Genomic DNA, 25779 nt, shown 5'->3' with positions numbered 1-25779 from the left:
GTATCTTGGGTAGGATCCTCAAACACACTGTATAAGGTGCCCCAAAAGCAAGAAAAGCTCTTTTGTCTGTTTAGCTCATTTGGGGTAGCTACTCTATTATAGAGACTGTATTAGAGACTACTAAAACCAGGAGAACAATGATTCAATTCTTTGTTTCTCATCCTCACTAAATGATATGGCAGGTTGAGTGGAATCTGAAAGAAAATAGATTTCCTCTCTCCCACTCTTACCAAATGTGTAGTGCTGTCTCCAATCCTGCCACATTGTAGATTAACAGTTGGAGGGGGGCAGACAAACAAACACAAAAACACAAGAGTAATTTGGAACTGCTGGTAGAGAGAGTTGGATGATTTAACAAAAGAGAGACTGACAAAAATACATTTTTACAACACTGTAATTATAAAGTTGAAGGCACATCCTTGGCAGAAACAAGATCAACTACATGCTTATGGAAAAACAAAATACTATCTTGACTACAGTAGATGAATATTGCACGACATCGTCCACTGCTGTTTTGGGTATCAAACAATGTTTAACAATATTTAGCAAAACATTTCTTTAACTAAAAACATAAGGTTGAGACGCCTGGTTTTGGCTACAAAAGGAATTTATGATCAATGTCACTAAAGAAGCTCTTTTGACTGAAGAACAAGAATTCATGCTTTGTGCTTTATCTAATTGCTCATACCAGATTGAGGGACTGAAGTCAGTGTAAAATAGGCATGAATCCGTATTTTGTGGGGTGAGGGTACTGGGATTTGAACTCAGGGGCACTCAACCACTGAGCCACATCCCCAGCCCTATTTTGCATTTTATTTAGAAACAGGATCTCACTGAGTTGCTTAGTGCCTTGCTGTTGCTGAGCTGGCTTTGAACTTGCAATTGTCCTGTCTCAGCCTCCCTAGCCACTGGGATTACAGGCATGCATCACTGCACCCAGCATATTTTTTAAAATATTTGGTTAAATAATACTTTTTTTTAAAATATAGGAAAGAAAACAAACAAAAAAATGCCCCAAAGGGAGTAATAACAGGAATGTTTTTATTCTTTTAAAAATAACCAGTAACCAGATGCCTCACCCAAAGAAAATAACAAAATAAAGTAAAATAAATATCCAGAAAAATCATTTTAAAGCAGGATCCACAATCATGGAAAGAAAATCATCTTACACACATTTTGATTTGAAGCTGTGTACAGAAAATATATTCACGCTTAAATTTTTGGAAACATCTTGTCTACAGTACTATTTTAAGCATTCTGTATATCTGAATAAAGTATAATTTTTAAAAAATTAAAGCACAATATAAAATTATTTGTTCACAAAGCATCAGATTTAACATTCTAAAATGTTGATACTAAACTAGGAAAAAATAACATTTCTATTTTCACAACTAACAACCATACTTTTTAAAACTCCAACACTAAATACTCTAGTTGGGTTTTAATCTTTGAAATTCAAAAGGCATCTTTGGATATTTATGTTAAGGTGCCCCATAGCTGAGTCTGCACCAGCACTAGATATCAAAGTGTTCTTGTTATCTTCAGACTGAGGGCATGGTTGCTGAGTGAATACAGAAGAGTGATAAAGAAAATACAAATAAAGAACTTCAAAATATTCAAATGTCGAATTAAAATATAAATCCATTTTCCTTCTGGATGATAATATAGGTGGATGTATATGTGCATGTACATATAAATTTGCATATGTATGTGAATAAATATGTAGATACACACACTTATAAAATTTCTCACTAGTAACTAGTTACTTAGTTACTAATTGAAAGCAATGATTTTGATCCCCTCCATAAATTGCTTCTCTCACCTATGAATATAGCATCTTTCTGTAGCTAATAGTTTAAGATTTTAAGAGACTTGTGGCAGAGAATTCAAGTGTAGCTACAGATATCTAAAACAGGACTCTTCCTAAACAGCATGTTTTCTGTTCTTGTAGTAAGAATTTAAATTATATCCTGATTACTTCCAGACCATAAGTTATTGCCTTTCACATCCTATGACCTGCATATAGGGCCAAGAGATTGACACACACACACAATGAAAGTACTGCCTATGTTCAACTGTGTGTGGGGGGAGGGCTTCTTTTTTCAATTTGGCTCCAGAGTAAGAAAAATCTATTATACATTTGTCATACCAACTGTTTCTTATAGAAGAAATGAGTCATGTTATGATGTTCCACTGGAATTATAGAAATGAATATTCAAACTCAAACTGTAAACATGGAAGATGGCATAAGATTGGTCTAAAAAAAGAGCCTAAACATACAAACTGATTCATACATTATTAAAATGGGTTGCCTTTCTAGATTAATAGCACCTTAATCAAAAGTTTCTGTTCTATCTTTAAGACGGGTATAGAAATTACATCTTTTCCAAATGTGAAAAGACAGCATGAAATAATGTTGTAAACTGTGTGTGTGTATGTGTGTGTGTGTGTGTGAGAGAGAGTGTGTGTGAGAGAGAGAGAGAGAGAGAGAGAGAGAGAGAGGATAAAAGAGAAAAGGGGTAGAAGAGGAAGAACCTTGTCTCCTACCTGATTTTAGACTCTCATGTATAAAAATGATTTTTCATATTTAGTACTGACCTCAAGGGAAGAAAAAAAACCCTAACATTTACTGAGCACAAATCCTATGTGTTGGGTGTTATTCTGGCAAAGGGAACAAAATGTTGAGAATTTACTATGAATCACCTTCATTTACATATTCTGCATCTGAAATCCACCTTGCAATTAACAAGGAAATTTAAATGGTCACGTAAGTACCATATCTCTGACTAGTATACTAGCTCCTGGGTGCTCACTCTGGAATTTCCATGTGACAATAGGAACAATTTCCTAAATTTACCAAGAACACTAACTATATAAGTGCAAATGTTTTGCTGTTGTTTGTTTTTATGGCACCAGAGATTAAACCCAGGGTGCTTTATCATTGAGCTACAACTCCAGCCCTTTTTATTTTTATTTTTTTATTTTGAGGCAGGTTCTCATTAAGTTGCTCAGGCTGGCCTCAGACTTGCAATCTTCCTGTCTCAGCCTCTCCAGTCACTGGGATTACAGGCGTGTGCCACCACGCATAGTAAGTGCAAATGTTTTAAACAAGAGAAAAGTATATATTTGGCTAAAAGATATTACAGCCTAGGAAAATTCTAATTTCTATATTACAGATTTACTGTAGTTTTTGGTACAATCAGCTTTTTGTAATAGCATTACTTTAAAGTCATCTTGACAGCCTGTATGAAACAATAAAAGATAATTAAAATCTATTAAATTACATATATCAGCCAAGAAATTGTATATATTAAATATAGTAGTGTTAATCTTTGAAAATCTTTTGAATGAAAGAGGCTCAAAATGTTAATTTTCTGAAATGAACAACTTGGAGCTAAGCTCAGCAGGAGTGAATTGAAAGCTAGCCCAAAGCTAGGGAGATTGAAGGGAGAAGGTAACATTTCTTACAACAATGGAAAAATGGGAGGCAGGGATTCCTACAGACCCTTAAGGTCCTTTTAGCTACAAAAACTTTTAAAAAGGAACAAGGTAATGGAAAAATTGTCAGTTATTTTTATCAATGAAACAACCACCGAAATTTGGCTAACTTAAAGGAAGATAACGAAAGAAGACATCTTGGAGAATCCAAGAAAGCAACTGCAAAGACAAGGATGCAGGGAGATAAGGGGGAAAGAAAACTACAATAAATAAGGCACATCTATTTTTAAACAGTTTCAACTGTTTCCCTTCTAAAATTAGTGCTTTAAGAGTCATTGCTCCCCAGTAGGGCAGCATTACAGACTCAAAAATATCCTTAAAATCATGCTCTCAAATCTTCAAATTTTTAATTATCCTTTTCTTGCCCACCCCCCCCCATTTTGGTAAAAAAAAATATTCTATCATTTTAGCAGCAATTCAGCAACCTCTACTTGTAGGGTTTGTTGCAAGCCTCACTGCTCTTCCATATCTATCACTGGATAAAGCAAAAAATGCTGCAAATTAATTTGAAATAAAGCTAGATTCAGAGCCCATGCCCTGAAACATGCAACTCAAATTGAATCCCTCATGTAAGAAGAGCATGAGACCAACATAAAATCTTTCCAGAATATTTTGAAAAGCTAAAGTAATAGCATGAACGCTGTATCAGTGCATAACAATTTCAAATAGCAGTGCTCTCTGTTGCCTTTACAGTGTGGTGTCTTCATCTTCCCTGAAGTCTGCCACCAGGAGTGAGTGCTTGTCAGGTTCACTAGTAACAACACTGTTTAGGGAGCGTCTATCAGACAGTAGTGAGTTTATGGAGGCTCTGCTGTAATTAACAATCCTGTCCAGCAAACCCAGTTTAGGAGAATTTCTTGAAGTGTCATCTATTCCAACATGAATGCTGATTTCTGAAGAACTCTTCTGTCCTATCTGGCTCCGAGAACGCAGTTCATAGTTCTCATAAGTTGGTTTCCTATAACTGGACACATGGAAAAGGATACAAGTTTAAAATAACCAAGTGATGAATAAGGTGCTTGTTACATGAACAAATGAAAGAAGATGTAACTGGTATGAAATGTACAAAGGTTATCACTGCTAGGAAGGTAGCTTGAAATGATCAGAAATTCTATTCTCAGAACCAGATTTTAGCCAGACTAGATTTTATCTCAGTGCTACTGGTTACTATGCATAAACTACATGAAGTGACAATTACATAGCTAATTATTATTAATTATTATTGCATAATAATTATTATTAAGAATGGCTTGAGTTTATTATTGATCCATGGTCAAGACTGACCATGGATGATAAAAGGTTTGTAAAAAAAAAGAATGAGCAAACCATTATACTTACAGTTTAAGAAAGAGAGAAGAAAGTACCACAGAAACAGATGAAGCAGCCATTGCTGCAGATCCCATCCAGGGTTGCAAAACCAAACCAACAGGCATAAAAACCCCTAGAAAATGGGTTTTAATTACAGTAGGCAGTACCAAACAGATCATCAATGTGCTTTTTTTTTAAACATTTTATTTATTTATTTATTTATTTATTTTTAGTTGAGATGGACACAATACGATTTTATTTGTTTGTTTATTTGTTTAATGTGGTACCTCACCCATGCTAGGCAATTGCTCTACCACTGAGCCACAACCCCAGCCCCCATCAATGCGTTTTTCTTTTTTTTTTTTAAAGAGAGAGAGAGAGAGAGAGAATTTTTTAATACTTATTTTTTAGTTTTCAGCAGACATAACATCTTTGTTTGTATGTGGTGCTGAGGCTCGAACCCGGGCCGCACGCATGCCAGGCGAGCAAGCTACCACTTGAGCCACATCCCCAGCCCTCAATGCGTTTTTCTCTCTCTCTCTCTATCACACACACACACACACACACACACACACACACACACACACACACACGAATGTTTTCTTTGATATTTCTTTAGCATTTTATCTTCTTTGTGGTAAGGATTTATGTTGTCAATTTTTCTTTTTTTCTTTGTTTTCCAATTTTTCATTAAAATTGCTGTGAACATTCCTGTATGTCTCCTTATATCCATGTTTGAGACTTTCTCTATGGTACATCCTAGGGGTAAAATTGCTGGGTCATGATAACATGATCCAGCTTTAGGTGGATATTCCTTGGTTCTCCAAAGGAGCTGGACCAATTCACAATTCCAACAGTGTATGGGAGTTCATGTTCTATAAACTCATCCACACTTGGTTTGACAGACATTTTAATATTTGCTCATATAATGGAGATAAATATAGACTTACTATACTTTAAATTTTTATGTGCTTATCTGGATTTTTCTGCTGGTTCTACAGTGATCATATATTATTTGTATAGTTTTTTAAAAAATCACTTGCTCCATGAATTAATCTTACTGGGCTGAGGTTGTTCTTTTGCTCTTTGACCCTTTAGCATTTGTTATGTCCTTGTTGATAAACAGCTTTGTAATTGTTTTCATGTCATTTTATGTCTTTGTCTCTCAAAACCAGAGAGAATAAGTAGAAATGGATAGCTATTTCTCCTGTCATTACCACTCCTACCAGGCCTCTAAATTTAGGAGATTCTCAGATGCTTATTAAATGATCCTAAATTATTATTTCTTGGCCATTTACCTTTAATCCATCTCATTTGGTCTCTGAACCTAAAATAACACCTATTGACTATAACAGAGTATCAAGAACTGAAAATTCTGTGTATGCTACAAATCACAACTATACTACTAGACCAAAACTGACACAGAGTAAAAAAGACTGGAAGGAAATATAAAATGCAAACAATGGCTATGTTTGGGTAATGAAATTAAAGTATATTTGTGGCCAGGTATGGGGATACACACCTATAATCCCAGCTACTTAGTAGGCTGAGGAAAGAGGATCACAAGTTCATGGCCAGCCTCAGCAATTTAGTGAGACCATGTCTCAAAATAAAGTACAATAATGGTAGGAGACCTTCAGTGATACACAAAATTATAAGAGGTTATGAAGGGCAAGGGGGAGGGGGAAAAAGGGGAGAGAATTGAACAACAGCAGAGGAGGTAGAGAAGGAAGATAGGAGGGGAGGGGAGGGGGGATAGTAGGGGATAGGAAAGGTAGCAGAATACAACAGTCACTAATATGCCATTATGTAAAAATGTGAGTATGTAACAGAAGTGAGTCTGCAATTTGTATTTGGGGAGTTCAAAACCCAATTGAGTCAAATGTATGAAAGATGATATATCATGAGCTCTGTAATGTTTTGAACAATCAATAAAAAGATAAAAATTTTAAAAAAAAGAACAAAAGGGGCTGAGGATGTGTAGCTCAACAGTAGAGCACTACTAAGCATACTCGAGGCCCTGGAGTTCAATTCCCAGCACTGTTAAAAATAAAAAGCAAATCTGTTCTTGGGCTGGGGTTGTGGCTCAGTGGCAGAGTGCTTGCCTCACACATGTGAGGCACTGGGTTCGATTCTTAGCACCACATAAAGATAAATAAACAAAATAATGATATTGTGCCCATGTATAACTAAGAAAATTTTAAAAAGCTTTACAAAAAAAGTAAATCTGTTCTCTTTGGCAGAAAAATAAATGAATGAATAAATAACTGTGAATATATGGAAAAAGATGACACTATGCAGCAAAATATCAATTTTTAAGCTTAGGTAAAAGGTACACAGATTTTCATTGTATCATTTTTTGATGTTAATGCAGATTTGACAATTTTCAGAATGTAAAATTGAGAGGAAAAGAAACCTGTCAGAATGCTCATACATTCTTACACTATAAAGAACACCACTAAAAAATGAAAAAAATATTGGCTTTAACATTACTTCTCACTATGGCAGCAAGTTATATACAAAAACTAAGCTAAAAACTAATAATACTAAATCATCCAATATAATAGGTTTCTAATGACTTTAGTAAAAAGCAATAATAGTTAAGAGTCACATACCAGCAGCTATGGGAATTCCAACCAGATTATAAATTAGAGCAAAGACAAAATTTATCCGAATCCTCTTGACTGTCTTTCTTGATAAGTCAATACTTGCCACTACATCCAAAAGATCATTCTAAGAACAGAAATATTTATGATGTTAGTGAGAGACTAACTTTACTAGTAACTTTTATATTTGACACTATGTATACTGACGACTATGTATACCTTACAGTAATAGGTGTATTAACCACAAATCTCAGACACTGCTAAAACTTGAATCAGACTTGGAAGATGTTTTACAGAAAATTTTTCCAGGGTTCTGAAAACACTTTTAGGGTTGTGTGCTGGTATAAGAATTAAATATAATTAAAATAACCTCAACAAATATTTACTGAAGATAACTGTATTAAAAATATATTCCTAAATCTTATTCTTCACATTGGAAGCTTAGAATTCTCACTCACATTGCTGCATTGAGAAAGTCAATAGGTAATTGGTAAGATTTCCCATACTCCCACCTCAAATACTCATAGTCTTAATAACTAAGAACATGGGAATTAAGGCAGAAATACTGTGTTAAATATATTTTATGACATTATCACTGACCATGTAGGGTAGTTTCATGTTCCTCAGAGGTCAGGCCATTGGACTTACCCTTATCAAAACCACATCAGCTGCTTCAATGGCTACATCTGTGCCTGTGCCAATGGCAATTCCAACATTTGCCATTGCTAGAGCTGGAGAGTCATTGATTCCATCTCCTACCATTGCTACACGTTTCCCCTCCTCTTGAAGTTGCTTCACTTTAGCAACTTTGTGGGAAGGTAGAACTTCAGCAAACACCTTAGTAATGCCAACCTACAGGAGGAAAATAAACTCAATTAATTTCAAGAAATAATACTGAGTACCAAAAGAATAACTGGGTAATAATGAGTCCTCTTTTTTTTATACACCAGATGTCTACATTTTAAATGACTGATAATATTCAGTGATAATATAGGAAGTGAGCATTCTTATATACTGTTGTTGAGTGTGTAATTGGCACTGTCTTTGGGGGGGGCATTTGGCAATATTTATCCAAGTGTACACATCATTTGGTACAGCAATTCTACATCTAGATGTATTTTGGACAGACTTGTACATGTACAAAGATGTTTATTAACGCCTGTTAAAACAAAAAAAAAACTTTCAAATTCACCTTAATGTCTATCATTGGGGGAATGGTTAAATAAATTTTGATAAATCCATACCATGGAATTCCATGAAACAATATAGAAAGAATGAAATAACTTTATATGTTCAGACATGAACAAAGTTCTAAGGAATAGTTATATTTAAAAACCAAACTAGTGAATAATCCTTATAAAATGATCCCACTTGATGTTCAAAATACCAGAATTATACATTTGTATATGAACATATATATGCATTTGTAAGCGGAGGGGTAGAACTAGACATACAAGCAACATTTCAAAGCATGAGAAAAGGGTGACAAACTCTTTACATCCTTCTATATTTTATATAAAATGCATTCATATATTCCTTGTATTATTTATTAGAAAAGGAGAGAAGGTATTCCCAAGTAGAAAAGATTGAAAAATGTTAGAGGTAAGGCACATACAGGGGTCAGCAGAAAAGTGGTATGTCAAAGTGGTGCATTAGGAAATGGTTCCATTAGTGGTGTTTGGGACTGAACAGAAAGGAACCTGTCTGGTGTTATTGCCATATTTCAGGTAAGAGATGATGAGAACCTGGCTTAAGCTGACAGCACTATGAAGAATACGAGCAACATTTCAAAAGAAGCATCAACAGAAACTGGTGTATAGGGTCACTCAAGCATCCAACGAGCTAAGCAAATACCCTTTTACTTATACTAGGAACACACAAAGCTAAAATCCTTCTAGCATAGCATGCTAATCCTTCTTTAAGGAACCAACTAAATCTTTTTGGTGATAATGAAAATAACAGATCATGTGAATTTTTTAGTATCTGAATGCAGGAAATAAAATATATATGAATAATTATAAGTTACTACATGCCCACACCCCAACAACTAAGTAAACTAGTTACCTGAGAAGCAATAGATCTAGCTGTTTTACTGTTGTCTCCAGTCATCAGAACTACTTCTAAGCCCATAGATTTCAGGATATGGACAGCCAATTCTGCTTCAGGCTTCACAGTATCAGCAATGGCTATCAAGCCACACAGCTCATCTAATAATAGAAGCAGCAGAAGACAGTTTGGAATATGGTGAAAAGTAGAATAATATTTTTTGAGAGAGAGAATTTCAATATTTATTTTTTAGTTTTCAGCGGATACAACATCTTTGTTTTGTATGTGGTGCTGAGGATCGAACCTGGGCCACACGCATGCCAGGCAAGCGCACTACCGCTTGAGCCACATCCCCAGCCGTAGAATAATATTTTAATGTAACATTTCAGAAAGAAATAAATTTTGTAAAGTTGTTCAGGGCTTGACTGAACTCAAGACGTCTCTGAACCCATACAGACTTTATACCACTAACCCTATAATCAACTTTCATATCTGGTTATGAAAACTTCACAAAGTAGTGGTAACCAACAAAGGTAGTAAAACAAAAAACAAAAAGAGAGACCTTACTGGATATTAAAATAATCTTTTCCTTTCCTTAAATAGTTATTTGCCAATAGCTATAAACACTTCTTAGCTAATTTAAAAGCAAATGAAACTGACAACTAATACTTTTTTTTTCTTTTTAGAGTAAAAGGGGTGTGTGAATGGAGCTAAAACTGGCATTTTAACATAGGTAAAAAAAAATTACTGCAAAATACTTATTTTATTCTATTTAAAAGACAAAAGTAAGCCAGGCATGGTGGTGCATGCCTGTAATCCCAGTGGCTCAGGAGGCTGAGTCAGGATTATGAGTTCAAAGCCAGCCTCAGCAACAGTGAGGCTGTTCTATATTTTTACCTACACTGACTTACATCCCCAGCTATTTTGGGTTTTTTAAACAAATCCATGATTGGCTTTTATTTATTTAAAACAGGCTAAGAAATAAAATAATAAAAGTAGGCAAATGAAGAGGATTTTTAAAGAATTTTTCCCTTCTTTTTTATAGTACTGGGCCCTAGCCCAGGAAATTTTAATTACTCAGTAAAAATCATGTCATTTAATGTTTTCACTTTGTATCCAGGGGCCTGGTGAATAACCCACATAGTTCAGAAGTCTCTCAAAAATACACAAGAAAGCACTGGGTATGGTGGCTCACACTTGTAATCCCAGAGACTTGGGATGCTGAGGCAGGAGTATCACAAGTTTGAGGCCAGCCTCAGCAATTTAGCAGGATTCTCAGCAACTTATCAAGATCTGCTCTCAAAATAAAAATCAGGGCTGCAGATGTAGCTCAGTAGTAAGCACCCCTGAGTTGAATCACCAGTAACAAAAACAAAAAGACCTCAAAATACCCCAAACACACATGAAACAACTGAGATTACAACAGTGAATCACAACATACTCATGGAAAACCTTACCGTCAACTGCCACCAATACAGCAGTCCGACCTTTTCTTTCATGTTCAGTCATGGAATCATCTACATCATTATTAATGATGAGACCATTTCTAATCATCCATTCCCGGTTACCAATGAGGACTTTATACTGCTGAGTATTAAAAGTATCTGAAAGTAAGTACAGAAATAACATTTGGTGAGCTCATGTAATCTTTATAGCAACTCTATGAAGCCAGTTCTTCCTGTCTAATCTTGTAGTAACTACAGCATATTTTTGGTAGAATACAACCTGGAATAGCAATTTTCAAATTTTCTGGGAATATATTCTGCTCTTCCATGTCTCTGGGCCTTTGAATATTTTGCTACCTTAACCTGAATATTTTTACCTCTCTACTCCAAATAGTAAACTTCATTGTATTCTTCAAGAGCCAATTCAAATGTCACTTTCTTGGTGAAGCTTTCTGTTTGACCTTCCATAGCAATTCAATTAAGTTCAAAATATTTATTGTGCATCAGTAGCTGAATGTTGGACATAAATATGCCACCATGCTATTGTTTCATTTTAAACTTGTGATCACTAACTTTAAGTGAGCCCTTAGTGCTGTCTTGAAGTTCATCTATATTTCCTTAGGTCATTCATTTTCCATTTCTTCTAGGTGACTATTTTACACCTTCTCCTCTCTTTTCAAATCTCCAACTTCTCCTCTCTCATTCTCATACTAGATGACAACTCTGGCTCCTACTTCAGAAAGAAAATAGAAGCAACTGAAAGACAACTTCCACAAGCTCTCATTATCTAGCCTAGTGATCTGCACCTCCTGTGTCCATATAATTTACCATCCCTTCTATTCTTATAAACTGACTTTGTTCCAAATTTTAAAACCAACCTCTCCATTTGTGCATTAGAACCTCCTCTTTTGCTTATTTCAGAACATCTCTCCAACAATTCTCCCGTCTCCTTTTCTATCTCTGCTACACATTGTCCTAACTTTAAAAACCCCTCTCAATATCACCTACTGCTTTAGCAACCATATTTCAAGTGTTCTTTATTGACTGTCTTCAATTCATATCTTCCATTCTTACATGAACCCACTTCAATAAAGTTTTTTAGATTTTTTTTAGTTCTAGATGATACAATACCTTTATTTTATGCAGTGCTGAGGATTAAACCCAGTGCTTCACATGGGCTAGGCAAGTGCTCCACCACTAAGCTACACCTCCAGCCCCTCCAATAAAGTTTTTGCCTCTCCTATTCCAATGAATCATTTACACCCTACACCAGTGACCTTTACTCTAATAAACCTACTGGTTAATTCTCAACTATCATCCTACTTGCCCTATTAGTAGCATTTAACACAGTTGTTTACTCCCTCCTTCTGGAAATGCTTTATTTGCTTGGCTTCTAGAACTCCACATTCTTGGGAATAACTCCTTGTTCAGCACTTTTCAGTCTTTGCTAATCCCTCCTCATCTCCCTGATCTCTTAATTGGTTATGCATTGGGGTTCAGACTTTAGCACCTCCTTTGTGATTTTATCCAGTTTCGTGTCTTTAAATACTACTCATATCAGCATTATCCAAAGAACTTTCTATAATTATGGAAATGTTGTGTATCTGCTCTATTTAATATAGTAGCCATTAACACACATATCTGACTATTGAGCTCTGAAATGGGGCTACTAAGATTGAAGAGCTAAATTTTAAATTAAATCTTAATTTAAATAGTCTCATATAGCTAGTGGATACTGCACTGGACATCACAGATCTATAAGCAAATGACTCCCAAATTTATACGTATGACTCAGCCTATTTCTGACTCCTGAAGTCAGAAATTTTCATTTATACGACATCTCCACTTGAACATTTAATAGATACTCAAATACATGTACAAAACTAACTTCTGATCATTTCTCCAATACTACCTCTCTTGTGGTCTTGCTATCTTATTTAAAGGGTAACTCCATTCTTCCAACTGCTTAGGCCACAAACCACAACACAAATTTTGACTCTGGTTTCTCTCCTACCCCAGATATGCAACCTGTGAAAAAAATGTTTCAATTCTTCCTTCACGACACATTTAGAATCAGAACCTAGATGATGGTAACAGCCCAGCAACTCATTTTCCAGCTTCTGCCCTTGCCCCCAACTCTTACCTCCATAGTGTATTTTTACCAGAGCATCCAGAGTGACAATGTGAAAACATCAAGTCAGATTCTGTCTCTTCCTCTACTCAAAACCCTTAAATAGCTTCCTAAGAGTAAAAACCAAACTCTTTATTTTTAGTGGTGCTGGGGATTGAACCTAGGGCCTTGTGCATGTGAGGCCAGCACTCTACCAACTGAGCTATATCCCCAGGCCCCAAAACAGTCTTTTCAATGTCCTTACATGATCTAATCCCATACTACCTCTCTGATCTTGTCTCTTACCCCTTTCCAATTCATTTATTCTGCTCTTGCCATACTGTTCTTGCCACTCCTCAAACAAATCAAGTACACTCCTGACTTAAGGCTTTCATACTTGCTATTCCTCCTCCCTTGCATGCTTATGTCATGAATATTCACATAGCTTTATATCTCAACCCTTTCAGGTATCTGCTCAAACACCACCTTCTCAGTGAGGCCTACTCTGATCAGCCTATATAAAAATGGTACCCATGGGCTGGGGATATAGTTCATTCGGTAGAGTGCTTGCCTCATATGCACAAGGCCCTAGGTTCAATCTCCAGCACCACAAAAAAAATGGTACCCACTAATCCCAGCATTCTCCATACCCTTTTCCCCACTCATTTCCTTCCATACATGCTATCTCCATCATACTATATTTTCTGATTTCTTTTCTATTTTCTGTTCTCTCGTGTGTGTGTGTGTGTGTGTGTGTGTGTGTGTGTGTGTGAGAGAGAGAGAGAGAGAGAGAGAGAGAGAGAGAGAGAGAGAGAGAGAGAGAGAGAGAATAGATTGAATTATAAATAGAATTGAACCCAGGGCCTTGCACATGTTTAGCATAAGTTCTACCACTGAGCTACACCCCCAGCCCTCTCTGCTGATTCTTTAGTGCCTTGAACAATCTGCTCAACAAAAACTGTTTCCTATGTATCCGTGTTCTTGATTTCAAAAGTCCACAGACAAATAATAAAGAAGTCACAGACTAGTATAGATGGCTGGTGTATAAATAATTATTGTGCAGTCTATCTAGTGCAACAATGGAGATTAAGTACAATTATTATTTAAGAAGAGTAATTCTCTCTGTCAATATATGTCAGTCAGTGACGAAAGAAGTGAGCTTGGTCTTGAAAGGTAATTGTAATTTCACCAGGTAAATTCCATTTGTGTGTAAGAATATTACATAGAGGAAATAGTAAATGAAATTATCTAATAATCATGAAATGACACATTGTAAGGAGGAAACTAAGTAGTTAGGTATGGATGGAACATAGAGTACATGTGGAACAATGGAAAAGACAAAATGAGTGATATAGGGAGGCAGGAGACAGCACACACAGGGAATAGATCTTGAACAAAGTCCAGAGACCTAAGGAGAGAAAGAACCATTGAATCTGGGATCCTGGGCTGGGTATGTAGCTCAGTTGGTAGAGTGGAGTGCTTGCCTTGAATGCACAAGGTCCTGGGTTCAATCTCGGGCACCACCAAAAAGAAAATTTGGGCTGAGATTTAGCTCAGTTGGTAGAGTGCTTCCCTTGCATGCACAAGGCCCTGGGGTTCAATTCCCAGCACCACACACACACACACACACACACACACACACACACACACACACACACACACACACAAAATCTGGGATCCTTAACCAAGATCTATGGATAGGCTTCAAGGATACACATGAACCTCTTATAACAAACATATTGTAAAGGATAGATCCATAGCTTTCATTACATTCCTCCAAAAGATTCATAATTCACAAAATAGGTCATAAACCACTATAAAAGAGTCATGGGTCAGAAAATGATATGATCATATCTGCATGTTAGCAAAATCGCTCAGGAATAAATGGGTGGAGAAGTAATGGCACACTTAGATGGATAGAACATGTTTTAGAGGCAGAAAAAAGATCAATGGGAAGCTCAGGAAATAGGCCTTGGCCAAAGATACAGGTTTTACAGTGGTAGTGAAAGCCTGTAAGTAGAGGAATAAATAATAGGCACGAATGAGACTGTACAGAGAAAGTATAAAAAATGAGAAAAATAAAAACAAATACATTCCTGAGGATATCCAATATTTGAAAGCATAAGAAAAGATGAATTAAAGGAGGATTACAAGATACAGCCAAGGATGTGAGAGAGAATCGAGAGAAAGCAGGGTCATGGAATAAAGGGAGGAAAGAGTGTTAGAGAGGAATAAACATCATCAAATGTCTTAGTGAAGTCACATGGGATGAAGATGAAAAGTGACCACTGAAGAGGGCTCTGAGTGACCTAGAAAATATAGTTTCAGTAGTATGGATGGAATGGAAGCCAGATTACAATGAACTAAGGCATGACTCTGTATTGAATAAGTGAATTCAATGAATGAGCCTACTCATTCTCAAAGCTTAGATACAAAGGAAAGGAAAGAGTCTAGATGGGAATATAGTGATTTTGATGGGAGGAATATTCAAAGATACAGATTTTGGTGTGGTAATGGAAGCCTATAGACAAGAAGCTACTACAGAAAAAGAGCTGGAAAATGGAGAAGCAATGGAATATGACAGAGAAAGATAAGTCCCTAAGGAATTAAGAGAGCATAGAATCTAGAGCAAAGATGAAGGAATTTGCTAGGCAAGACAAGGGACATCTCTTCCTATGAAAAAGGAATAATTTGGGCAAAAATAGAAAGAATGCATGCCGAGAACCATAATTTTCTATTTGATAAATAAAATAATTTGCAGTGGGGAATAGTCATAGTGAGAAATAAAAGAAGGATCACAGAAGATCAACTAAAACTAGACCTCACCACCCTATAGTGGTGTCAATGAAAACAGTTGGGAAGTGTTCTTAAGTAAACTGAGTGAAGATATCATATGACCCATAGTAAAGAGAGAATGAAATCATGATGCCAATTTTTGTTTCTTATATAACAGTTCAGGGTTATAAAATCAGCCATTTGTTCATAACTGCACTATTATTCATACTACAAAGAAAATTAGCTTACTTGAGAGCTGAGCATCAATAATCATGGAAGACGAAGTTGATGACTGTTCATTTCTTGCACCAATTTGAACCAGGGATGCATTTTTAATGTTATTTTCCTCTAAATTCCAGTTATTCTTATGTAACAAGCCTTCAATATTGGTGACTTTACAGCTAATACCACAGCCTGGTACGACCTGGAAATCTATGCAGGTACCCAAGGTTTCAGTGTCCAGCTCCTAACAAATAGAAACAGAAGAATTTCCTCTGTTGAGCTGATAATCCAAGGTCATCCATTAGCAAGATCGAACAATACTCCTGGTGAATTCTAAGTATTTTGAACAAAACTGTCATGTATCATTGCCTACTTGATAGTGGATTTTGATAAGAATAAAGAAACAGCATTGAGTATAAAATACAAAGTTACAGGAGAGTCTCAAAATCCTTTGTTTTAATTTTACTGTCTCAAATTTGTAGAAAATATGGAAGCCCTGCTATTCTCTGCCATTTCCAATAGAGAATCATAAGTTAAATTTTTAATTCGAAATCAAGTCAGGTTTTCTATTCAGTGCAGGGCAAAGGGTAACAAAGAACAGGGCCTTTAATTACCAGAGTACACTATCATCTCATTCTGTGTCCTTAGTAAGCCCAAAGAATTCTGGGGGCCACCATTGTTTCCTGGCTCTTTATATCTTCATCCTGTCTACTGTTTGATTTGAGTGTAAAGAAACCAGTTAGTAAGAATTAGTAAGAGGAAAGAACAAATAAAGAAATGGCAACACCAGTGATAAAATTGTCACATTTTAAGTGTAAAGTGAATGAGAGATAATTAATAAAGAATTTACACAAATCAATGAGAAAAAAAACAGACCTATGGGGAAACAGGCAAAAGATACAGACAGGTTAGAGAAAAACAAATTCAAATGGCCAATAAACATAAAAAGATGTTCAACCTTACTCATAATTAAAGAATGCAAAGCAAAGCATCAACAAGTAAATGTTTTTCATGTTAAATTGGAACAAAAATATTGGTAAGAATGTAGGGAAATGAGCAGCCATAATTTTGGGTGCTGGTATAATCTGGTAGAAACTCTTATATTGGCATTGGTAATATTCATCATATAGGTGTTTCTAATATTCATCAAAATTTAATTGCAAGCATCCTTTGATCTAGCAATTGCACTGAGAGGCATTTAACAGAGACGGACTTACAAAAACTCATGAAGATGTACAGTGTACATTATAAAAGCCAAAAAATCAATCATACAACAGAATAGTCATTAAAAACAATATGATACAGAAAATTCATCTAACCAAATAAAAAGCAAGGTATCAAAGACTGGTCATTGTATGGCCTTTGTATGTAAAGTTTTGAAAAATGATAAATATAAGTAGGTTTGTTTATGCACTAAAAATGGTTAATGAGCCCAATGCAATGGTCTGTATGTATATACTCAGCTACTCAGGGGCCTGAGACAGGAGGAGCACTTGAGCCCAAGAATTAGGAACCAGACTGGGAATCACAGGGAGACTCCATCTCTTTTTTTAAAAAAATGGTTAACAGGTGCACACCTTTGTAAATAAACCCAAAATTATTAACCATGTACTTTAAAAAGATGAATTTTATACAATTTATCTCTTAATAAAGTTGTCATTAAAAATGACTGGAGGAGATTAACAACTGTTAAATTTTGGAGAGAGAAATTATAGAAGGGGGAAGAAAATGAGGTTTTTGCTTTTTATTATATAATTCACTGAACTATTTGAATTTTCCTATCATAAATATATATTACTTCTACTTTAATTTTTAATGTAAACAGGGGTTATCTATGTGGTAGGATTATAGTTGAGTTTTGTATTCTTCTTTATATGTGACTGTGTGAAGAAATAAGACATGTATGGTTAAATGAAAAAATACAAGTCTTTTAGCCTCTTATCAACTATATAGCTAAACTATAGCCAAACACCAGTCTAGATTTGGCTTGTGTAGTTTCTGCAGGAGATGACTGTAAAAGAGAAAAAAAACATACCTGCTTGCAGTATTTTGTTACAGCTGCTCCTATAGGGTGTTCACTGTTACTTTCAGCAGTCCCCACAATGGCTAGGATCTTATTACGTGATATCCTATTACTTTCCACTAGAACCTTTACTTGGTTCACTACTGGGGTTCCATGGGTAATGGTTCCAGTCTTATCGAATACCACTACCTTTACCTGTAAGAAAATTAAAAATACAATGCATCTATGAATTGATAATCCTTAACATCACCTTTCCAGAAATGAGAAAATACTTACTTTGACAAACAGATTACTATTTTGTTTTGAATAGACTGACTTTTGACTTAATTTGACTTCATGGTCTTTGGGAAAACAAAAGGAAAAGAAAAGGAAAAACACTCAACAGTTTAATACTGCTAAATGTCTGAGAATACGTGATTAAACAATCAGAGCTAATTGTTAAGGGTTGACTGTTAATAGGTAATTAAGAGGCTTCTGGAGCCTCCAGGGAAAACACAAAGGCTTTCAATACTAATGAATTATAGATCCATTGGGGAAATCTGGGCAGATGATTATACACAAATCAATGAGAAAAATAGATGATTATAAGAAAATAGTTAAGTAATTACGCTGAGATGAGTGCCCGTAAAGACTAGCTGTGTTGCTTTGGCTTGATTTGAGACTTGGGCTGAGAAGAGAAATCTCAGGGAACCAAAGTGGGAAAGTCAGCCCACAATGGAAAAGGGAAGAATCTGGAATTCCAGAACACACGCACCTCACTGTAAATGCAAGATAAGAATCTTGGAAAACAATAGCTCAAGGAACAAAGATTAAAGAGAAATGAATATTAAATACAAATCATGATTCTGGACAAGAAAAAATATAGCTATAAAGGGCATTAGTGAGACAATTGAGGAAACTGGAACATGGGTGTAGATAATAGTATTATATCAATATTAATTTCTTGATTTTGATAATTGTACTGTGGTTACATAACGGAGTGTCTTTGTTCTTCATAAAGGTGCCCATCACCTGCAGCAAAGGTCGTATGGTTCTCTATCCTAGTCCTGCAACTTTAAATTTGGAATTATACCAAAATAAAAACATTTCTGTGAAAATGGCCTGTATTCACTGGCTAGATACAGTTCCAGATTTCTTCTATATTTATTGCATGCATCTGTATATACTTTATATCCTCATATTAGTAGAAATGTGTGTATTTATTTATTTATGAATGAAATGTGGTTTTAATTGAAGTCAAATAGCCTTAATTGAGATTATGAAATCCTAATATGAGACAGATCAGGGACACAATTATACTTCTGAAGTCATGGCTTAGAACTGCCAGCTGGTGGCAGCAAAGGCAAAGAAAGTGCATTGTAAAGGCAGGTTCAAGTTAAAGCTAAAGAACATAAACAGGGAGTCACACACAAATGCATTAGAAGCCTGCTAATCTTTGGCAAATTTTCCCAAGTAAATAGTTATTCCATCTTCCTGCCCTAAAGACTTGTCTAGACTGAGCTACAGGTTTCCCACATCAGTCTGCTCTAAGAAAATAAATCTGAAGTATTTTTAGAGATCTTCGATAACTAAATCCAATCTGAAGCAGAACCAAAACACTTTTCTACCTCAACCATCAGAACAGTCCAAGAAAAAACTCAGCTTATGAACTACGTGGAAATAATTTAGGACTCTCTTCTCAAGAAGGATGCTATTACAAGTTTGGATGGGGCAATTTGTAGTTCTGGGAACTGCCTTACCTTATGAGCCATCTCCAATGGCTCTCCACCTTTGATAAGTATGCCATTTTGAGCACCTACTCCTGTACCCACCATCACAGCAGTTGGAGTGGCCAGTCCCAGTGAACAGGGACATGCAATACACAAAACTGTGATAGAGGCTTGGAAAGCAAAGCGTATTATCGTTTCTGTTCGGGAGATACTTCTATTGTAGCCCTTTAGAAGAAAGGTATAAATTTTGGTTAATTGATTTAAAGCTGTTCAAAAGAAAAGAAACAAAGCTTAGCCCATTTAAATAAGACAACAATGTTAAAGTTACATATCCTACCTAGATACCAACATATATGTTTTGGTTCATGAATATAATAGTGACGTAACTGATAAATAAGTACTAAACTCAAGATTTCATTTTTTATTACTCCAGCATTACAAACTATGGAGTAATTATAAAAGGAAGACAAAACTCCACTTTTTTTCTTTTTTTTCCTTCTTCTTTCTTTTTTCTTCACCATATGAAGACTGAGTGTTCATACTATGAACTTTTAGGAATAGCTATAAACATGGGGCATGATTCTCAATAAATGTGATTCTGAACAAATAGAATTGTAGTCCTCTGCATGCTAAGATCATAAATCTGGGGCTGGGGATATAACTCAGCTGACAGAGTGATTGCCTTACATGCACAAGGCCCTGGGTTCAATTCCCAGCAAAACACACACACACACACACACACACACACACACACACACACACACACACACCAAAAAAGAGATCATAAATCTGCCTTTTACACTATTCTTTAAAGACAATGAAAAAACTCACCTGGCATGTCAAGATATTTAAATCATATTTCAACAAAATTCTTTCAGATGTAACAATGTGAACTGAGCTTATGCCCTAGTTGAGCTCCTAGTAACACTGAGTGCTCATGTGGGGAAATATGATTAGCAGTTTTAGGCAAAATCTCTGAGGACCCATGGAATTCATGAGAAAAATTCCTGAAGAACACACATTCTAAAATATTTTCCAACAATCTTTTTTTTTAATTTTTTTAAAGTTGTAGTTGGACACAATACCTTTATTTTATTTATTTATTTTATTTTTTTTATTGGTTGTTCAAAACATTACAGAGCTCAAGACATATCATCTTTCATACATTCGACTCAATTGAGTTTTGAACTCCCCAAATACATAATACAGACTCACTTCTGTTACATACTCACATTTTTACATAATGGCATATTAGTGACTGTTGTATTCTGCTACCTTTCCTATCCCCTACTATCCCCCCTCCCCTCCCCTCCCCTCCCAACTTCCCTCTCTACCTCCTCTGCTGTTGTTCAATTCTCTCCCCTTTTTCCCCCCATATTTATTTATTTTTATGTGGTACTGAGGATGGAACCCATCGCCTTGATGTGCTAAGTGAGCACTCTACCACTGAGCCACAACCCCAGCCCCCTTCCAAAAATCTTACTGTTAATTGTGCACTTAACCAAGATTGATAGCTTAAACAAATATTTTCATATTATGTACATATATGTTATACTAATAAATGATGTACGCATATGATGTACTAATGACTGAAACACGAAATAGATACACAGTTGTTATGATTCTTTTTTTGTTTTGTTTTGGGTTGGTTTTGATACCAGGGAATGAACTCAGGGGCACTCAGCCACTGAGCCACATCCCCAACCCTTTTTCAGATTTTATTTAGAGACAGGGTCTCCCTGAGTTGCTTAGTGCCTTGCTTTTGCTGAGGCTGGCTTTGAATTCTCAATCCTCCTGCCTCAGCCTCCCAAGCTGCTGGGATTACAGCCATGTACCACCATGTCCAGCTATTTTTTTTAATACCAGGGACACTTAACCACTGAGCTATACCCCCAGCCCTTTTTTATTTTGAGACAGGATCTGAGTTTCTCAGGGCCTCACTAAGTTGCTTGAGTTCATAAACCTCCTGCCTCAGCCCCCTGAGTTACTTGGGATTTCAGATGTGTGCCCCCACACCTACTTTCTACTTTTTCTTTAACTGAAGGAACAAAAAGTATAAAACAGTGTACAGCAAGGCATTTAAAAAAAATAAAACAAAGTAAATCTTTCTTAAAGTGCTAGGGTTTTTACTAAGTTCTTAAATATTCAACCAACAATAGATCTATATAGAAATAAAATTGGAAAAGATTTTTACAGATATCTAATGTTATGCTTTCATGTATATCATATATGTATGTTTTCACATATGTTATGTTTTAACTAATACTAATTATAATTCTACAATGTAGGTATTATTATTTCTATTGTATAGCTAAAAAATGGAAGATTACAGAAGTGATTTAAATTTATATATCTAATTTGAGGCATAGAACAAGTCTACTTTATCACTTTACAACAACAAACTTTAGAGATCATCTAAAGTTTTTCTAGGGGCTGGGATTGTGGCTCAGTGGTAGAGCGCTTGCCTAGCACGCCCGGGACCTGGGTTCGATCCTCAGCACCACATAAAAATAGAGCATTGTGTTGTATCCATCTACACCTAAAAAATAAATATTTTAAAAAAAAATAAAAAAAATAAAAAAATAAAGTTTTTCTAATGTATCTATATAGTCTTTTGTGAAAACAAAATCACGCCAGAAACAAGACTAAGTATAAAATGCAAAAGTTCAATACTTCCTTTTGGAAAAATCACAAAGCATAATGAAAATTTTTTTCCAAAAGGAAATCTTTTATGTTTACATAAAAGCAAGTTTATTCTCATGAGTCTCCCACTCCATCCCCTTAAAGATACAGTAGTTTCCAATTATCTGTGGTTTGAATTATTAGCAGTTTGAGAAAACTGTGGTCCAAAAAATATTAGGTGGAACCAGGCATGATGGCACACGCCTATAATCCCAGAGGGAAGGAGGATTACGAGTTCAAAGCCAGCCTCAGCAACTTAAGAACCCCTGGGTCCCATCCCCAGTACAAAAAAAAAGATTATATATATGAAAATTACAGAATAAATAATTTGTAAGTTTTAAATTGCATGCCATTATGAGTAGCCTGATGAAATTTCATTCTGTCCCACTGGGATATGAATTATCCCTTTGCTCAGCATATCAATGCTAAATACTACTCACCCATTAGTCACTTAGTAGCTTTCTCTCAGTTATCTGAACAACTGTTGAGGTATTGCAGTATTTGTGTTCAAGTAGTCCTTCTTTTTTTAATATTTATTTTTTAGATTTAGGTGGACACAATATCTTTATTTTACATTTATGTGGTGCCGAGGATCAAACCTAGTGTCTCATGCATGCTAGGTGAGTGCTCTACCTCTGAGCCACAACTCCAGCCTAAGTAGTCCTTCTTTTATTTAATAATGTCCCCAAAGTTCAACAATATGATTTTGACAATTTGAATATGACAAAGAGATGTCATAAGTGCTTCCTTTAGGTGAAAAGGTAAAAGTTCTTGACAATAACGAAAGAAAAAAATTATGCTCAGGTTGCTAAGATCTACTATAAAAATGAATCATCTACTAGTGAAACTGTGAAGGAAGAAAAATAATACAGGCTAAATTAGTTGCATATCAAACTGCAAAGTTATAGTCACAGTACACGATAAGAACTTAGTTAACATAAAAAAGGCATTAAATTTGTGTGTGTATATTATATATATTCACACACACACACACACACACACACACACACACACATATATATATATATATAAATGAATGAAAATTATATATATAGTATTTGGTACTATCTGTGCTCTTTCAGGCATCCACTGAGTAGGGTCTTAGAACATGTTCCCTGGAGAGAAGTAGATACTAGAGTAGTGGTAATTTTTTTTTTTTTTGGAACTGGGGATTCAAGATTCAACCCACATCCCCAGCCTTATTTTGTATTTTATTTAGAAAAAGGGTCTCACTGAGTTGCTTAGTGCCTCAGTGTTGCTGAGGCTAGCTTTGAACTCATGATCCTCCTGCCTCAGCCTCCCAAGCTGCTGAGATTATAGGCATGTGCCACCATACCCAGCCAATACCCTTTACCCAATTTATTTTTTCTTTTTGGAGCCAGGCCTTATGCATGCCAGGTAAGCAAGCATTCTACCACTGATCTATACTCCCAGCCCATACTGGTAATTTTATAAATTATGTCCACATAATTACTTCTGCAAAAGACTCACAAATGGTTTTGCATAATGAGTTGTTCCAAGTCACTTACAGGAAAGTAGGTTTCCACAATTTCAAAATTCAGAAATCCAATTATAATCCATACCAAGAGGGTAGCAATGGAAACAAATACGATAAAGGGAACAAAATAGCCACTGAGTTTGTCAGCAAACTGCTGGATAGGAGCCTAGAATTAAAAATCATAACAATAATAATTATTATTTTACCTCAAAGTCTCCTTTTCTGATACTGAATACAGAAGATTTTTTCAGTAATTAGCACAGATAGAAATATCTTAATAAACCCCATAATCATTCAACAAAAATAATTAAAGAAAATATAAAATCTTGAACAAGATTTACTTGGAGAAGGCTTTAAGGAAAATACTTTTCTTTTTCTACTGGGGGGGGGTTAAGCTACCTTTGATGTTTGTGCCTCCTCCACAAGTTTGACAATTTGAGAAAGGGTTGTGTCTGCTCCAACATGGGTTGCTCGGATAAGTATGGACCCATTCTGGTTAATGGAACCAGCAATCACTGTGCTGCCAGGTTTTTTAGCCACAGGCATTGCCTCCCCTGTAGGAATAGTAAAGAGATTCAGGCAGCATAGATGATCACTACTTTCAAACATACTACCATTTGTTGACTGGCAAGAAATAAGGAAACTACTGGCATGTATAACTAAAAAGAACAAATTTTTTAGAAAGAAACTAGAGAAGATTCTCCCTTTATGAAATAGATACTGGACAAATGCCTAGGTGAAAGATGCCTTCCCCTTTTCCTCATGTCAGTTCTAGAACAAACCCAGGGATACATACTTCAAACTGAAAACCCTGATATGTTAGCTCTTGCTAAGAGATACTTTTGGAACTTCACCCTAGTCCTAGATCACTGGTTCTCAACTTGTTCTCAAGGAGCACTTAGAAATGTAGGCAGGAGTTTTTCTTTGCAATAAAAATGACTGGAATGAAAGGGCATGGGAAAATGGACCAAGGACAGGGACACTAATTTGTACTACAGTGAATAAGACAGTCCCCCTGAACTAAGACTTTTCCCATCCAGATTGGAAAAGGCACCCCTACAGAGCATTAAATTATTTCTCCATGGTCTATATATTGAGCCCCTTCTGGGACTATCTGGAGAGTTGAGGAGGAAAGAAGTTATTTTAATTCTGCCCCTAATTGGCCTTAATTATCTAAGACCTCTAAAAATACTCTAGGCCTACTCTCTTTTAGAGCAGACCCTGATACAAAACCTTGTATTTGTAATCCAGATCAGACTCCACCAGTCTTTTGGGCAAGAAGAGAGAACAGATAATTTCCCAGAAAAAAATTTGCCAAAGCCTATCTGGCTCTAAAGGAGACTAAGACAACTTCCTTTGGTTAGGAATTCGGGTAATTAATAATCTTCAATGAAGAGTCTCCAATAGCATAACTAAAACCACAAAGCAAATCTGAAGAAACTCATTTAACACAATCTTAAAAGTAATTCATATTCTCTTTGCTCATAATTCACTCACGTACAGATTCTACAAAAAGTGCTTCATCTTTAGTGCCTATATTCATTAACACTTTGGATTCAGTTCACTTTCATATCACGAGCCTCTAAAAGAAACATTACCTGTGATGAGGGATTCATCTACCATAGAATGTCCTTCAATAACTCGACCATCCACTGGAAATTTGCCTCCTGGAACAACTTTAATGATATCTCCACGTTGTACAAGTTCCACATCCACTTGTTCTTCACTGAATGTAAGTTAACATAAAAAGTATCATAACAATATAGTTTTTACCCTGACCTACCCATGTAAGCTTTGTAGCTCATGTCAAGCTTCAGGCTCCATAATTACTACCAACGGAAGCTAAGATCTAAGTCA

At 35.7% G+C, this 25779-nt stretch overlaps 1 protein-coding gene across 4 annotated transcripts in view; it reads right to left on the bottom strand.

Moving 5' to 3' along the window:
* Positions 1-378: 378 nt before the first annotated feature.
* Positions 379-25779, bottom strand: part of Atp7a (ATPase copper transporting alpha) — a 144771-nt gene continuing 119370 nt past the window's right edge. For 2 of the 4 annotated variants that reach the window (XM_005337498.5, XM_078034737.1), the window contains exons 12-23: positions 25521-25648; positions 24322-24476; positions 23954-24088; positions 19773-19967; positions 18046-18228; positions 16038-16254; positions 10916-11062; positions 9477-9619; positions 8061-8264; positions 7422-7539; positions 4837-4939; positions 379-4462 (exon numbers count right to left, since the gene is read on the bottom strand). In XM_005337498.5, coding sequence (XP_005337555.2) covers positions 4186-4462; positions 4837-4939; positions 7422-7539; positions 8061-8264; positions 9477-9619; positions 10916-11062; positions 16038-16254; positions 18046-18228; positions 19773-19967; positions 23954-24088; positions 24322-24476; positions 25521-25648 — 2005 coding nt within the window. In that variant the 3' untranslated portion in view covers positions 379-4185. The remainder of the gene's footprint in view (positions 4463-4836; positions 4940-7421; positions 7540-8060; positions 8265-9476; positions 9620-10915; positions 11063-16037; positions 16255-18045; positions 18229-19772; positions 19968-23953; positions 24089-24321; positions 24477-25520; positions 25649-25779) is intronic. The other 2 variants (XM_040281628.2, XM_078034738.1) reach the window with 2 other exon arrangements.

Source organism: Ictidomys tridecemlineatus, chromosome X (assembly GCF_052094955.1).
Source record: "Ictidomys tridecemlineatus isolate mIctTri1 chromosome X, mIctTri1.hap1, whole genome shotgun sequence".
NCBI classification, from domain to species: domain Eukaryota; kingdom Metazoa; phylum Chordata; class Mammalia; order Rodentia; family Sciuridae; genus Ictidomys; species Ictidomys tridecemlineatus.
This window is presented reverse-complemented; position numbering and strand designations above follow the sequence as displayed.